General features: G+C 41.0%; 1 protein-coding gene across 5 annotated transcripts in view; it reads left to right on the plus strand.

The window, feature by feature from the left end:
- TAB2 (TGF-beta activated kinase 1 (MAP3K7) binding protein 2) overlaps window positions 1-5,276 on the plus strand; it is an 86,985-nt gene extending 81,709 nt beyond the window's left edge. For 4 of the 5 annotated variants that reach the window (XM_082669230.1, XM_082669232.1, XM_082669231.1 and 1 more), the window contains one exon: window positions 2,962-5,276. In XM_082669230.1, the coding sequence (XP_082525356.1) occupies window positions 2,962-3,104 (143 nt within the window). In that variant the 3' untranslated portion in view covers window positions 3,105-5,276. The remainder of the gene's footprint in view (window positions 1-2,961) is intronic. The other variant, XM_082669229.1, reaches the window with a different exon arrangement.
- Window positions 5,277-13,821: the final 8,545 nt, after the last annotated feature.

The raw sequence follows: 13,821 nt of genomic DNA on the forward strand, positions 1-13,821 counted from the left end.
GGTGGGCAGGACCACGTCCAGTTGTGTGTTTTGGGGTGTCTGTGACCTTATTATGATTTTAGGCAGCCTGTCTGCTAATGGGTGGGGTTGTGTTCCTGTCTTGCTAGTTGTTTGGCATAGGGTGCCCAGCACTGTAGTTTGCTGGGTGAAGCACTGAGTGGAGCTGAGTCTTAGTGTTGAGATGGAGATCTCTGGGAGAGCTTTCGCTGTTTGATATTACATGGGGCTGGGAGGCCTCTAGTGGTCCAGTGTCCTGAACTCGGCTCTCCCACCTCAGAGGCTCAGGCCTGACATCTGACCAGAGCACCAAGACCCTGTCAGCACCCGATCTCTCTTCGGAAGACAGGGCTGGGCCTTGAGAGAGACAGATGTGGAAGTGTGTGGGTGGTCTCTGCAGTCAGAAGTCCTGAGTTCCAGTTCTGACTTTCCTGCTAACAGGTCTTTAGCCTCTGTTTCTTTATCTGCTAGTGTTGGAGGGTCTCCTGCAGAGTCGGCGGTGGCTGTGGCTCACTGTGGGGACAAGGACACTGGCAGCAGAAGTACTGGGAAGTTCTCCTTGACGTGAGCCCTCCCAGAGTCTGCCATTAGCTCCACCAAAGAGCCCCATCCCATGACTCTTTTTGAATTATGATTTTCTCAGGGTATATGCCCAGTAGTGGGATTGCTGGGTCGTATGGTAGTTCTATTTTTAGGTTTTTAAGGAACCTCCATACTGTTCTCTGTAGTGGCTGTATCAGTTTACATTTCCACCAACAGACAATGCAGGGTTTTTTATGGGTTTTTGTTCGTTTGTTTGTTTGTTTGCTTTTGCGGTATGCGGGCCTCTCACTGTTGCAGCCTCTCCCGTTGCGGAGCACAGACTCCGGACGCGCAGGCTCAGCGGCCATGGCTCACGGGCCCAGCCGCTCCGCGGCATGTGGGATCTTCCCGGACCGGGGCACGAACCCGTGTCCCCTGCCTCGGCAGGCGGACTCTCAAGCACTGCGCCACCAGGGAAGCCCAATGCAGGGTTTTTTAACAGCTAAAATGAAATGTGGCAATCACAAGTCATCCTGTGCCACCTAATTTCCTCTTTTTTCAATTCTGGTGGTTACTTAGTTTCCAAATACCACTCATAAATAAGAGTCATAATTCTAAGTACCAAAAGAGATCGTGCAGATGTAAGAAAACCATTGGAGATTTTTCCATTTAAAAAAAATTTAGGTCCTCTATTGATACCTTAGATATTACTTAAATAATGAAGAAGATTCTGGCACTTAATAATTGATTGAAGTGTTAATATAGATTGAATAGCCTTCCTAAAAAACCTTTGTAGTTAAACAAAAAGGAAAGACAAGGTTTTACTGAAAATGTGCGAGGTAGGAATGTTTTCTAACCTTGGTGAGACCAAAATTCTAGTAAGTAGACTGGATTATCCCCAGATTAAAACAGTTATGCTATAAAATGTTTCCCAGGTATGGAGTGTGAAATAATTGTAGATGGTAAAAAGTCAAACTTTTTTTTAACTGTATTTATTTTAATGTGTCTTAGAGGGTACTAATTAGTACTGTCAGACCCTTGATTTTTCAAATATTTTTACTTAGGTAAACCTTAAATAGATATTTGTTTTAAAGTTATTCAATTTAAAGAAAATTACTGTATAAATAGTACTTCCACGCTGCCCATGCATGTGCCAGAAATTGTGGTGATGCCTAAAAAATTCTGACCAATGCTTAAAGTGGGAATTTTGCAATAAAGTGTTTAACGCCAAACAGTAAAGTGCTGCTAAAGGGGTACAAAGTACCAAACATAACTTAATGATTTTAAATTTGTTATAGAAACTTGATATTTTCATCTACTATATACAATAGTTTGTCTTTTAAAATAGCAGAAAAGGTATCATTTAGTTATCAACTCCATGGAGCAGGTAGAATTTTCAAATTAATATACATTATCTTAACATAGTTTGGAAACCACAAATTATAAACCTTGACTGGAGAGATCCAACAATGCATGCTCCTTTTACTTGAAACGTCTCCACAATAATTTGTAGGGATACTATTCTGAAATTATAATGGTACCTCCCTCTCCCAAAAAAGTAGTTTCATAAACGTAATTTCATCTTAGATACAACCATGGAGGAATATAATTATTCCTTATATTTAAGTTACCTCTGTACCTTCAAACATTCTAGAACATTGGCCTCATAAAGCTGCAGTGACTTTATTTTATAGGTAAGAAAGATTAGATGTAGAGGATACATGATTTATTATCTAAGATCACAGAGCAAAGAAATTAGGAGTTAGTAGCAGAGCCAGGAGTAGAACTCCATTCTCACAACTCTTAATCTTTAATCTAATAGTCTTTCTCGTGTTCCATAATAAATATGATTTTAAAATAAAGTGAGAAATAAAGTCTGGTAAAATTTTATACTGATTTACTCCTCCAAGGTCTATTGTCGATATTTAGTTAAATAAATAAGATTTTAGAAATTAGTTCATCTTTATATTTTATTTGTGTTGTTCAGATAGAGAACATTTAACAAAAACTTCCATTCCTGGTAGAAAACAAAAATATAAATACTACTTCAGTGAGAAATGAAACTCAAACTTTAATCAGACATAAATGCACTAGCAGTATTACATTGTGGTTGGACACCTTTTCACCATGTTAGGTGACATTATGGTAATCTTGGCTATTAGTTACCATATGAATTGACTTCCCTTTTCTCCTGCTATAAATTCGGGGAAATGATGCTCTTTTCCCCTTTGAGGAGGTATTGAGGTGGTTATGTCATGTACATGTTGCTGTTCCCCGGTGGAGAGGTGCCGGCCTGACAGAGACAGGTTGTAAGGATCAAGCGTGTGTGTCAGTTTCAGCTAGATGCTTCACTTGTTTAACAAGCTGTTTCATGCTGTGCAGTACAAATAGTGTTTAAAGTTGCCAGTAATTTATGACTTTGCGATTTTTGCTTCCTTACAGATCAAAGGTCCACCATCAAAACACCAAAGACTCAAGACACAGAAGATGATGAGGGGGCTCAGTGGAATTGTACTGCCTGTACTTTTTTGAACCATCCAGCCTTAATCCGTTGTGAACAGTGTGAGATGCCAAGGCATTTCTGAGCCAAGAGGCCCTATATCTTCCCTAAAACCACATCTGAAGTTCAAGAAACTAGTCTGTCATCAGGGGAAAAGTTTCACTGCTACATAGGATTTTGTCAAATTGAAGGTGTGACAAGATGGTGTTGTGCTAATGTTAAATGTCAGCCCACAGAGCTAATAATACCTCAGTCTAATGTCATGGGCAGTTGAAATTCATCACATGAAGGTAATCTGCTGAAAGACTTGGTTGCCCACTGCCTAACCATGTACAGTGTTACCAGTAGCCCATTAAGGATAATTCTCAATATATTAATACCTAGGTGTTCCCAGTACCTTTTCCCCTCATGTCACTACTGAATTTTGACAGGAGGAAGGAACAGAACAATGGCTTTTTTTTTTTAAAGCTTTCGGTGAAACACTACAAACATGAAGAAAAGGAACAAGGTTTAACTATTTAAAAACTGTTTGCTGCCATATAGTGCCAATGGATAGGGGAAGAACTTCACAAATCTGTGGTACTCTTGGCTTTGTCTTTGTCTTCCCTGAAAACGTCTCCACTCTGTGAAGCCAGCATCTAGGGTCTAAAGATGAAAAGAAAAGCAGCATGCATTGTCTGTACAAACATGGAGTGAGATATCCCAAAGCCTTTCCTACTGTACAGATCTCTCGAGTCTGCTTTAAGTGATTTCTTTTCTTCCTTATTATTTTCTTGTATTTCTATACGTATAGTGTAATAGTCTTTTGTTAACTAATTTTCTTTTTTCCTTTTAGTGATTAAGCACGATCATGTCCCTTTTTAAGCCTTACCTGAGAGAAGCAATGCCTTAAAATAAAAAAAGCATTAATGAAATGAAACTATGCACAAAATAACTTTCCTCTACTTATTCTGTACTTTGCCCTCATGAGTGCCGATGTTCTGTGAAGACATACAGATGCTGCACAGTGAATTGCAGAAAATATTACAAGACTTACGTCTATAGGTCACACTATATACTGACTTTAGCAGTGGGTAACACAACACAGTGTTTTATCTTCCACAGGGAAGCTTAAAACAAAAGATATTTTTAACCCACTGACAGCAACAAGGTTAAGCTTGCTTTATCTGCCTCGTGTCCCACAGAACTCTCACAAGAGATTACTATTGGGAAAGTACAGTTTCAAAACCAGCAACAGCAGCAGTACCTACAGCCCTTTTTTCGGAGAGAAGTTTAAATGCTTTACTGTTGGGGCAATCCGTTTCTAAACCTGACTTGGTGGCAGTATCATGTATATTTATAAAACAAGGCTAGTCATATTTAGGACAACTGAAGAAGAGCTGGAAAAAAGAAAAACAAGCAAACTTGAACACTGAAGCAACCTCAAGCATCTCTTTATTCTGATGATATATTTTTATAAGGAAAATAAATATTCAGATGATCAGGAGTGTATATAACTAAATGAAATCAAGAAAAAGAAATAACAGTATGCATTTTAAAAAACAATTATGGAATTATATATCAGTGCTTAGAATGGGGCTAAGGGAAGTGCTGAAATGTAGCAAAAGATAGGAGGTAATGTAGACTGTCACCCACTGTAAATGTTTGCAAATGAATATTTTTAAATAAACAGGATTATTACAGGTGATTCTATATGAATGTCAAAGCCTTAACTTCCAGGCTTTGCATCTTGTATATGGGAAGAACTATGACAATCCTAGTTAATTAGACAAACTCAAAGCCCTTACATTTGATGCGTTTTGTTTTAAAAATAGGCCTTGTTTTTCAGCTTCATCTGCAGTTCTATGTGAAGATTGATAAATCAGTTTTTACTTGTTTTATTAATAAAACGTAATTTGGATATCTTGAGTTGATGGTTTTGTGATTTAGCTGGGTAAAAACTATCTTTGTAACAGATAAGTTATTTATAAAAATTAAAACACTTCTATTCTAACGTGGATTTTGTGACTTGTTTTTAAAGTCTGTGGGACAGGAGATAATTTATGCCCCAGCAGAACCTTTGATAGTTAATATAAACCAGAGAAAGCTCACTCTCTAGAGTCTTCTCATGACATCACGGCATTCCACTGCATTGCTTGGATTCTTTGTATCAATTTCCGCAGGCTTCTTTTTAACTAATGAGTGAAAGCAATCATGTTTAAGCTAAGGCAGAAAAATGAATATTGCTTTTCTCAGAGTTTATTATAGCTTTTTCTTTTGTTTCTTTTGGGGTTTTTAAATGCGATTTCTTGGGCCATTTAGCCTGAGTAGTCATTTAGTTAATATTTGCTCTCTCGTATTATGTGTAAGTGCTGAGGATGGTGGTGCTTCCCTTGAAGAGAACCTTTACATTGAGTTTTCAAAAAATTATGACTCAGTTTTTCTGAGCTTGAAAAGAGCAGAGTGGCCCTTGCTGACCTTGTTATGACATAACTTACAGACAGCTCTGCCTTGCCCTGACTGGTCTTTTAAACCTAGTAGGACATAAATATTCTTTGCCAGGGAATGTGAGGTCTGGATATGTTGGTGGTCTGGAGACTACCTTCAGGAATTATTGCACTAAAATAGAATTGCAGGCACTAAGAGCCTCAGATGGAAAGATGGACTTCGTTTCTCGTTGCTGATCATCCTTGGGTGCTGACATGCTTTATATTGAAAGGGGAGGTGGGCAGTTAGCGGTTCATGTAAACTGGACTTCTCAGGAAAACTTTTATTTTTAACAAAATGTTGGCCAGTATCTACTATATAACTAGTATGTTATACAAAGATGCATGTTGTATTGAGAATTTTTGTGGAAAAAATATAAAAATTTATTTTTCTTTTAAAATTTCCATTTTTTTTAAATGACAAGCAGGGCCAAACTACAGTGTAATATTAATTGACTTTATATTGGAGAATTGAAATTGTACATAAACTCATATCTATGATAGCTCAAAACTATATTAGCTATTTAACTTATATTTTAATCAAAGCATGTATAAATAGCAAGGTTAACTGACATTTCATCAGTTTCCTCTATCCCGGTTTAATGTTGTTGGGAAATTATAGTGAACAATGATAAGTTTAAGTAAATGGTATGAGATATAATCGTCAGTCTGTGAGTAATTGAAGTTGACCGTGTTGCCTTAGGAAATAATATTAAATGGCATCAAACGCCATTCCAGATTTGATATCTGCGTGCCAGGTATTCGCATAGTTTCCTATATAATATTACAAAATGCTTATATTTCTCCGTGACAAGTGAACGTATTTTTTTTTTGATTCTAGTTTTTAGAAGCTATAATTGTATCCATTTTACTTGAAGATGAAATGACTCAGGGCTGCATTTTAATTTTTATTGTTTCCATCTGAAAATATAATTAGGCAACTGAGAGAAAAGGCTTCCTCTAAAGAAAGTACAATTTTGTAGCTTTATATTTGTTAAATTGGATTCCCCCCCCCCCCCCAGTATGTAGTAGGCTGTTTGGTGTTTTTTTGTTGTTGTTCTTGTTGTTTTTTAAGGGAGTGTAGTTAGTCATTAGAAATGCTTGGTAATGCATTGTCTTTGCAACTATAAATTTCTTCCTGTATTACAAGTTCAAAAGTAGAATTGCCATGTTACAGTACAATAGCTCATTAATTTACCTAGTTATTTAAGAAGGTTATGAAAGCAGTTGCATTTTTAATACTGTGCCACCTTATTCCCCAGATAGACCCCTCAAATCTTAAGAGTCAGGACAGTTGGGATCCAATTCGGGCATCTCCCTAGATCTACTCTGTAACCCTGGGATAGTCCTTTGCTTTTCTTTCCTTGCCTTGTTAAAGGAAGATAATTATATTAACGTTAAACCCTCCTCACAGAGGTGTTGAGGGGCTTAAATGTGGAACTATCTGAGCCAACCTCTTTTCTCTCTAGGAACCGGATTATCCTAAAACTGGGTTATGTTTCTGTATGAATGGGTTTTGAGGCATTTTTCTCAACAGTATTAATGAACAGAATGGTAAGTTTACTATTTATTTCTCTGAATTGGTCTAGGGACATCTCAGTCGATCAGAATTTGGTATTTCAGTCACTGTAATTCTTTCCCTCTTTTAAAGTCAAAAGGTTGATTGCTTTGCAAAGGTTACAAAGCTGACCTGGAGATCAAGTGTGTTTATATTTCTCTTGCATGTCCAGCTCTCTAAAGAATGTACGTTTTATGATGGAGAATAGCAAATTATTTCTCTAGGAAAATAAACACTTTCTTCAAAGGACTTAGTCCAGTGTTTGCACATCTGCATATTTGTTTTAAGCCTAAAATTGACCCAAGGTCCACTTCATTCTAGCCTCTCTTTACAGATCCCCTTCTTTTACCTCTTTCTTTCCCGCCCCCCTCTTCTGAGGGCAGAAATACATCTTTTCTCTGATCCCAACTGCATTCGGCCGTCCATATCTGCAGGTTCTACATCTTCAGATTTAAGCAACCGCAGATCAAAAATACTCAGGAAGGGACTTCCCTGGTGGTCCAGTGGTTAAGAATCCTCCTTCCAAAGCCACAGTTCGATCCCTGATCTGGGAACTAAGATCCCACATGCCGCAAGGCAACTAAGCCCACACGCTGCAGCTACTGAGCCCACGCACTCTGGAGCCCGTGTGCCACGACTAGGGAGAAACCCACGCACCGCAATGAGCCCACACACAGCAACGAAAGATCCCGCATGCCATAAGGAAGATCCTGTGTGCCGCAACTAAGACCCAACGCAGCCAAATAAATAAATAAATGTTGGGGAAAAAATACTCGGGAGAAAAAGATTCCAAAAACTTCCAAAAAGCAAAATTTGAATTTGCTGTGCACCAGCAGCTATTTACATTGTATTAGGTATTATGAGTAGTCTAGAGATCATTTAAAGCATAATAAATACTACACCTTTTTATATAAGGTACTTGAACATCCTTGGATTTTGAATATCTTGGGGACTGTCCTGGAACCAATCCCCCGTGAATACCAAAGGACGACTTACATAGTAGAACCATTACAACTTACCAATCTACATTCCAAAAATGCTTATTGATCCTCATAGCATAGTGAATAAATACTGTGGTATCTTCAACGTGGCAGTGCTTTCCAGAGAGTTTAAAAAGAAAAAAGTTGGGCTTCCCTGGTGGCGCAGTGGTTAAGAATCCGCCTGCCAATGCAGGAAACACGGGTTCGAGCCCTGGTCCAGGAAGATCCCACATGCCGCGGAACAACTAAGCCCGTGTGCCACAACTACTGAGCCTGCGCTCTAGAGCCCGCGAGCTACAACTACTGAAGCCTGCACGCCTAGAGCCCGTGCTCCACAACAAGAGAAGCCACCGCAATGAGAAGCCTGCACACTACAACGAAGAGTAGCCCCTTCTCGTCGTAACCAGAGAAAAGCCCACGTGCAGCAACAAAGACCCAAAAGCAGCCAAAAATAAGTAAATAAATAAAATTAAAAAAAAAAAAAAGGGCTTCCCTGGTGGCGCAGTGGTTGAGAGTCCACCTGCCGATGCAGGGGATACGGGTTTGTGCCCCGGTCCGGGAAGATCCCACATGCCGTGGACCGGCTGGGCCCGTGAGCCATGGCCACTGAGCCTGCGCGTCCGGAGCCTGTGCTCCGCAACTGGGGAGGCCACAACAGTGGGAGGCCCGCGTACCGCAAAAAAAGAAAAAAAAAGAAAAAAGCTCCCTCCCACCTGTGAAACCACCCATTAGTTCCTAGTAGGCTCAGTGCCTTTCGCACTGTGATCTAATTGGTTCTGCCTCTGGCTTCTTCCTCTTACCTTGCACCTGCAGCTAGATTAAAGAGAGAACATCATCTCCATGCTCTCTTCAGAAACCTCTACTGTTTCCCCATTGCTGACTGGGCTTAACTTGTACAATTCTGTCGTCTTTTCAGGATGGTTTGTTACTTTGCAACAGAATACTCTTCCAGCTAAATTGGCCTATTCACTTCCCTGAAGAGATCTTGCACGCCCCACATCACCCCAATGTACTTTTGTCCATCCCATTTCCCCTGTCTCTACTTAAGTTTAACCTTTCAAAGGTTAAACTTGGTGCAGCCAAAACTTAACCAGGTCAAGGGTCAAGGTTGTGAGAACTTTCCAAACTGCACCTTCTCATGGCACTTGCTGTATTTTCCGCCCACTTGTCATTCATTGCTACTTTGACCTCTCCATTTACATCCTGACAGGGCAGGTATTGTTACACACCCGCTTTGTGTCCTCACAGTAAATGCCCTTATGTACAGCAAGAAGTCAATAACTGGTGATGGTGGTAATGATTCTTGACGACCAAGTTAATTTCTAACATTTAATTCCAAGTTAATCGGTACAGCCATTTTGAACTTGATATGTATTTTCTCATAGGACCAATATCATAAGTGATAGGTTCCCAGGCCAGATCACCAATTAACTGGAATGCTTTGCATTTGAAATACTGAAATAAGGTGCAGTACTATTGGGGTAAGTAAATTAACAGTGAAATTAAGTGAAAATGTTTCAAATCTCTTATGTACGTTTCTGGAAGAGGGTGGAGAATTAGAGAGCTTTGTGGATATTCTGGAAAATTCCAGAAATTTGACATTTGAAATTGAGTCTCCTGATTCTGTTACATCTGATTTCATTTTAGAGCTTTAATTTTGCCTTTTTCTTCGATAAAGATGTTTGCGTGGCTTGTTCTTAAACATAACGAGGATCAATTTTTTTTTTAATTCACAATTGAAGCAGAGAAGGACATGAGAGAATCTTTTTCCTGAGAAAACTGGTCTAGAGAAGAGGAAAGAAAGAAGAAAGTGAAATGTGAAATAACTCCTCCCCTTTCCCAAGAAGGGGGTGGAAAGAAGGGGGTAGAAAGACAGGCTTCCGACTAAAGGAACAATAGCAGAGAGCAGGGACCAGGTGTATATTTGTGACTCAGGCATGTATAACCAAGACACTGCCTGTGTGATGGGCACCATGAAACAAGGGTACATTTTAGTACACGAATTGGCTTGAAGTCATAATGACTATCTTTTGGGGTTTTAATAGAATTATTTCACAAACCCTTTCACTGAAGCACCAGATTCAGTATCCCAGAGCATAATTACGTTACTAGCAAATGGTAAAAACACACAGCAAAGTTTTTTAAACTTGTCACTGTATTTCTTTATCAACCACAATCTTACTCTTTTCTACTGTTCACAACCATTAATGTACCATAGTTAAAAGCACTGACGGGCTTCCCTGGTGGCACAGTGGTTGAGAGTCCGCCTGCCGATGCAGGGGACACGGGTTCGTGCCCCGGTCCGGGAAGATCCCACATGCCGCGCAGCGGCTGGGCCCGTGAGCCATGGCTGCTGAGCCTGCGCGTCTGGAGCCTGTGCTCCGCAATGGGAGGGGCCACAACAGTAAGAGGCCCGCATACTGCCAAAAAAAAAAAAAAAAGGCACTGACTTCACATTACCTGAAACAAATGGCCTCCACATTCCAAGACAAATGAAAGAAAGAATAAGCAGGACTCGCTGAAAACCTTCGGCCAACTGGCATTTTTTTCCTTTGAGCACATCTATGTTCTGATGTACTGACATCTATGTTCGCTACGGTGCAGAAATCTTGAGACCTTGAGTCGTATGAAGCTTTCGTTTTTCATGGCATTTTTACATAGTCATGAGTCCACAAGTAAAAGGATTTTGTTGCTATATTGAGTCATTGGGTTCTATTTTCTCAGGTTTCTACAAGGATACAGAGGAAAAAATGCCCTTCCGTTCTCAAAGAATACAGTTCAGTAACCCTTCAGCTTTCTCCTCTAGACAGAATAACGACCTTCCGTCTTTCCTCATACACTCTGTTTTCCTTTCCTAAGGCCCCAGCTTCCTCTACCATGCTTTATGAATTATAATTGGACATAGAACCTTTGACATCTTTATTCGTTCAGAAAATGGGCTTAGGGCTTCCCTGGTGGTGCAGTAGTTAAGAATCCGCCTGCCAATGCAGGGGACACGGGTTCGAGCCCTGGTCCAGGAAGATGCCGCGGAGCAACTAAGCCTGTGCACCACAACTACTAAGCCTGCGCCCTACAGCCCGTGAGCCACAAGTACTGAGCCCGCGTGGCACAACTACTGAAGCCCACGCTCCTAGAGCCCGTGCTCTGCAACAAGAGCACTGCAGTGAGAAGCCCGTGCACCACAACGAAGAGCAACCCCTGCTTGCTGCAACTAGAGGAAGCCCGCACACAGCGACGAAGACCCAATGCAGCCAAAGCTTAATTAATTAATTAATGATTGATTAAAATAAGAAAGAAAATGGGCTTAATGCTTGTTTTCTGGCACTTGTATGTCCTGTGCTTTTCGCTACACGTTTGAGGCATGTGGGAGGTTTCCTCCTGTGGCGTTTGTCACACAGCTCTCTGCCTATGCTCTTCAGGGTGATTTCATGGACTCAGTTGGCCTTAGAATTGTGCTACCCAGTTACTCACTCGGTTTTTGCTTTTGTTACGTTTTGTTTTCTTAATCCATCAGTGCTTTTACTTCATGGCTACTGACTTTATGCTGTTGTGGGTTTTTTGTTTTGTTTTTTGGGGGGTTTTTTTTGGCTGTGCCACATACCCCAACCAAGGATTGAACCCAGGCCACTGCAGTGAAAGCACAGAGTCCTAACCACTTGACTGCCAGGGAATTCCCTATGCTGTTTTTATAGAACCTTTTTTTTTCTAATGTTTTAGAGTATTTAAACTTTAATTTCTCTTTCAGTGTTAACCATCCATTCAAAATTAATCCTTTTTTTACGTACTGAGCATTTTCTCAGTAGGTTTGTATGTGACTCACCAGGAGACGAGCAGAATGGGGCAGTGATTCTTAGCCTCAGGACCAACCGTGACTCAGTCCTGATAACATCTTGGAACATCTCTACTCGGCACGTCCTCAGACTACACAGTTCACCTGAGAGCCCAAGACCACCTTTCCTGGCTTGATAATGAGATGCCCAGGACATTATCTACCTCATATTGCACTTCCCTGTTTCTCTTTGAAAGGTAATCACGTTGATCTGACAAGGTTTGCTTCTTCGGCAGATGAATTGGGCACTGTGTAATTTTCAAAATATGATTAACACCTGCTTTTTGCTACATTAGGCACTGTTCCAAATGCTTTACAAATATTAACTCATGCGATCCTCGTAACAACCCAAAGAGGTAGAGGATAGGATATTCCCATTTACAAAAGAAGAAGTGAAGCAGAGAGGTTAAGTAACTCTCCCAAGGTCACACAGCTAATGGGACCAAAATTAAAAACCGAGCAGTCTGACTCCAGTCATGCTTTTAACCACTACAGTGAGCTACCTCCAGGCTCTCCTGAGGGGCTTGCAGATGGATTTTTATTGCTATTTATTCCAAGGTAGCTACAGTAAGTGATCAGCTCTCAGTCTCTGGAATCTTCTTTCCATCTGAGGAGAAATTTTACATTTCAATTTTTGCTACTCCTTCTGCTAGCCTTCCTATTCTTACTCCTGCGAGTGAGAACGGGGTCTCTTGTTTTGTTCACCACTATATACCTGCTCCCCATGTGGGCCTGGCACATGGAGGTGCATAACAAATTTTAAGTTACCTGAGAAATTGGGTGACCTAGTATAACTTTATTTTTCTATCAGTTTCCCCCAAATGCTTCTCAATATCACATTCCTCCCATGGGCCAAGCATTGTGTTAGATGACATGGCAGATACAGTCACTGCCTTAGAGCTTACAAAAGGGAAATCAGTACAGTCAATCCTTGTTATTCCTGGAATTCCATAAAATTTGTGAATTTGTCTACTCACTATAGTCATTCATGGACATGCACAGACCGATGAAAATTTTGAGTTTCCTGACACTCAGGCTCAGGTCAGACAGACAAGGTGAGGACCCTGCCTTTTTGTTTCAGCTCTCCTACTATAAACACCTGTCCTTTTTTGTGTGTGTGTGTGGTACACGGGCCTCCCACTGTTGTGGCCTCCCCCGTTGCGGAGCACAGGCTCTGGACGCGCAGGCTCAGCGGCCATGGCTCACAGGCCCAGCCGCTCTGCAGCACGTGGGATCTTCCCGGACCGGGGAACGAACCCGAGTCCCCTGCAGGCAGACTCTCAACCACTGCGCCACCAGGGAAGCCCAACACCTGTTCTTTTTTATGGTCTATTTAGTGCCATAGTTTTTGCATTTTTGTGCTTTTTATTGGTGATTTTGCTGTTTACGATGACCCCCAAGCATAGTGCTGAAGTGCTGTCTCGTGTTCCTGAGTTCAGGAAGCCCAGGATGTGCCTAAGGAGAAGAGATGGTGTGTCAGGTAAGCCTCGTTCAGGTGTGAGTCATGGTGCTGCCAGGGAGGTCAGAATCAATGAGTCAAGAGTACCTATGAAACACACATAGAAACAAGGTCAGGTATTACTTGGTGGATGAAAACGTTGTGACCAGAGGCTCATGGGAACATAACCCTGTATTTCCCTAGGAATGGGAGTTTAGTATTCACTAATACAGTGTTTGTGGAGACTTCATAGAACACAACTACCATAAATAAAAAGAATCTACTATAATTATAAGGCAAGTGCTGTACAGAGGGGTACAAAGTTCAGTGATGGGAGAGATGACTTCTGATGGTTGAGTCAGAGACAACTTATGAAAGGGAGGCCTTTGAAATGGGACTCATGGTAGGCGGGAATCTGACAGAGGTGGAAAGACATTCCAGGTGTGGGAAACAGTGTGAGCCCCAGTGGAGTCTAGAAGCTACAGGGGCTGTGCAGAGATCTGCAGGGGACCTCGCTCGGCTGAAAGGTGAG

Source organism: Grampus griseus (genome assembly GCF_964374135.1).
Source record: "Grampus griseus genome assembly, chromosome: 13".
NCBI classification, from domain to species: Eukaryota; Metazoa; Chordata; class Mammalia; order Artiodactyla; family Delphinidae; genus Grampus; species Grampus griseus.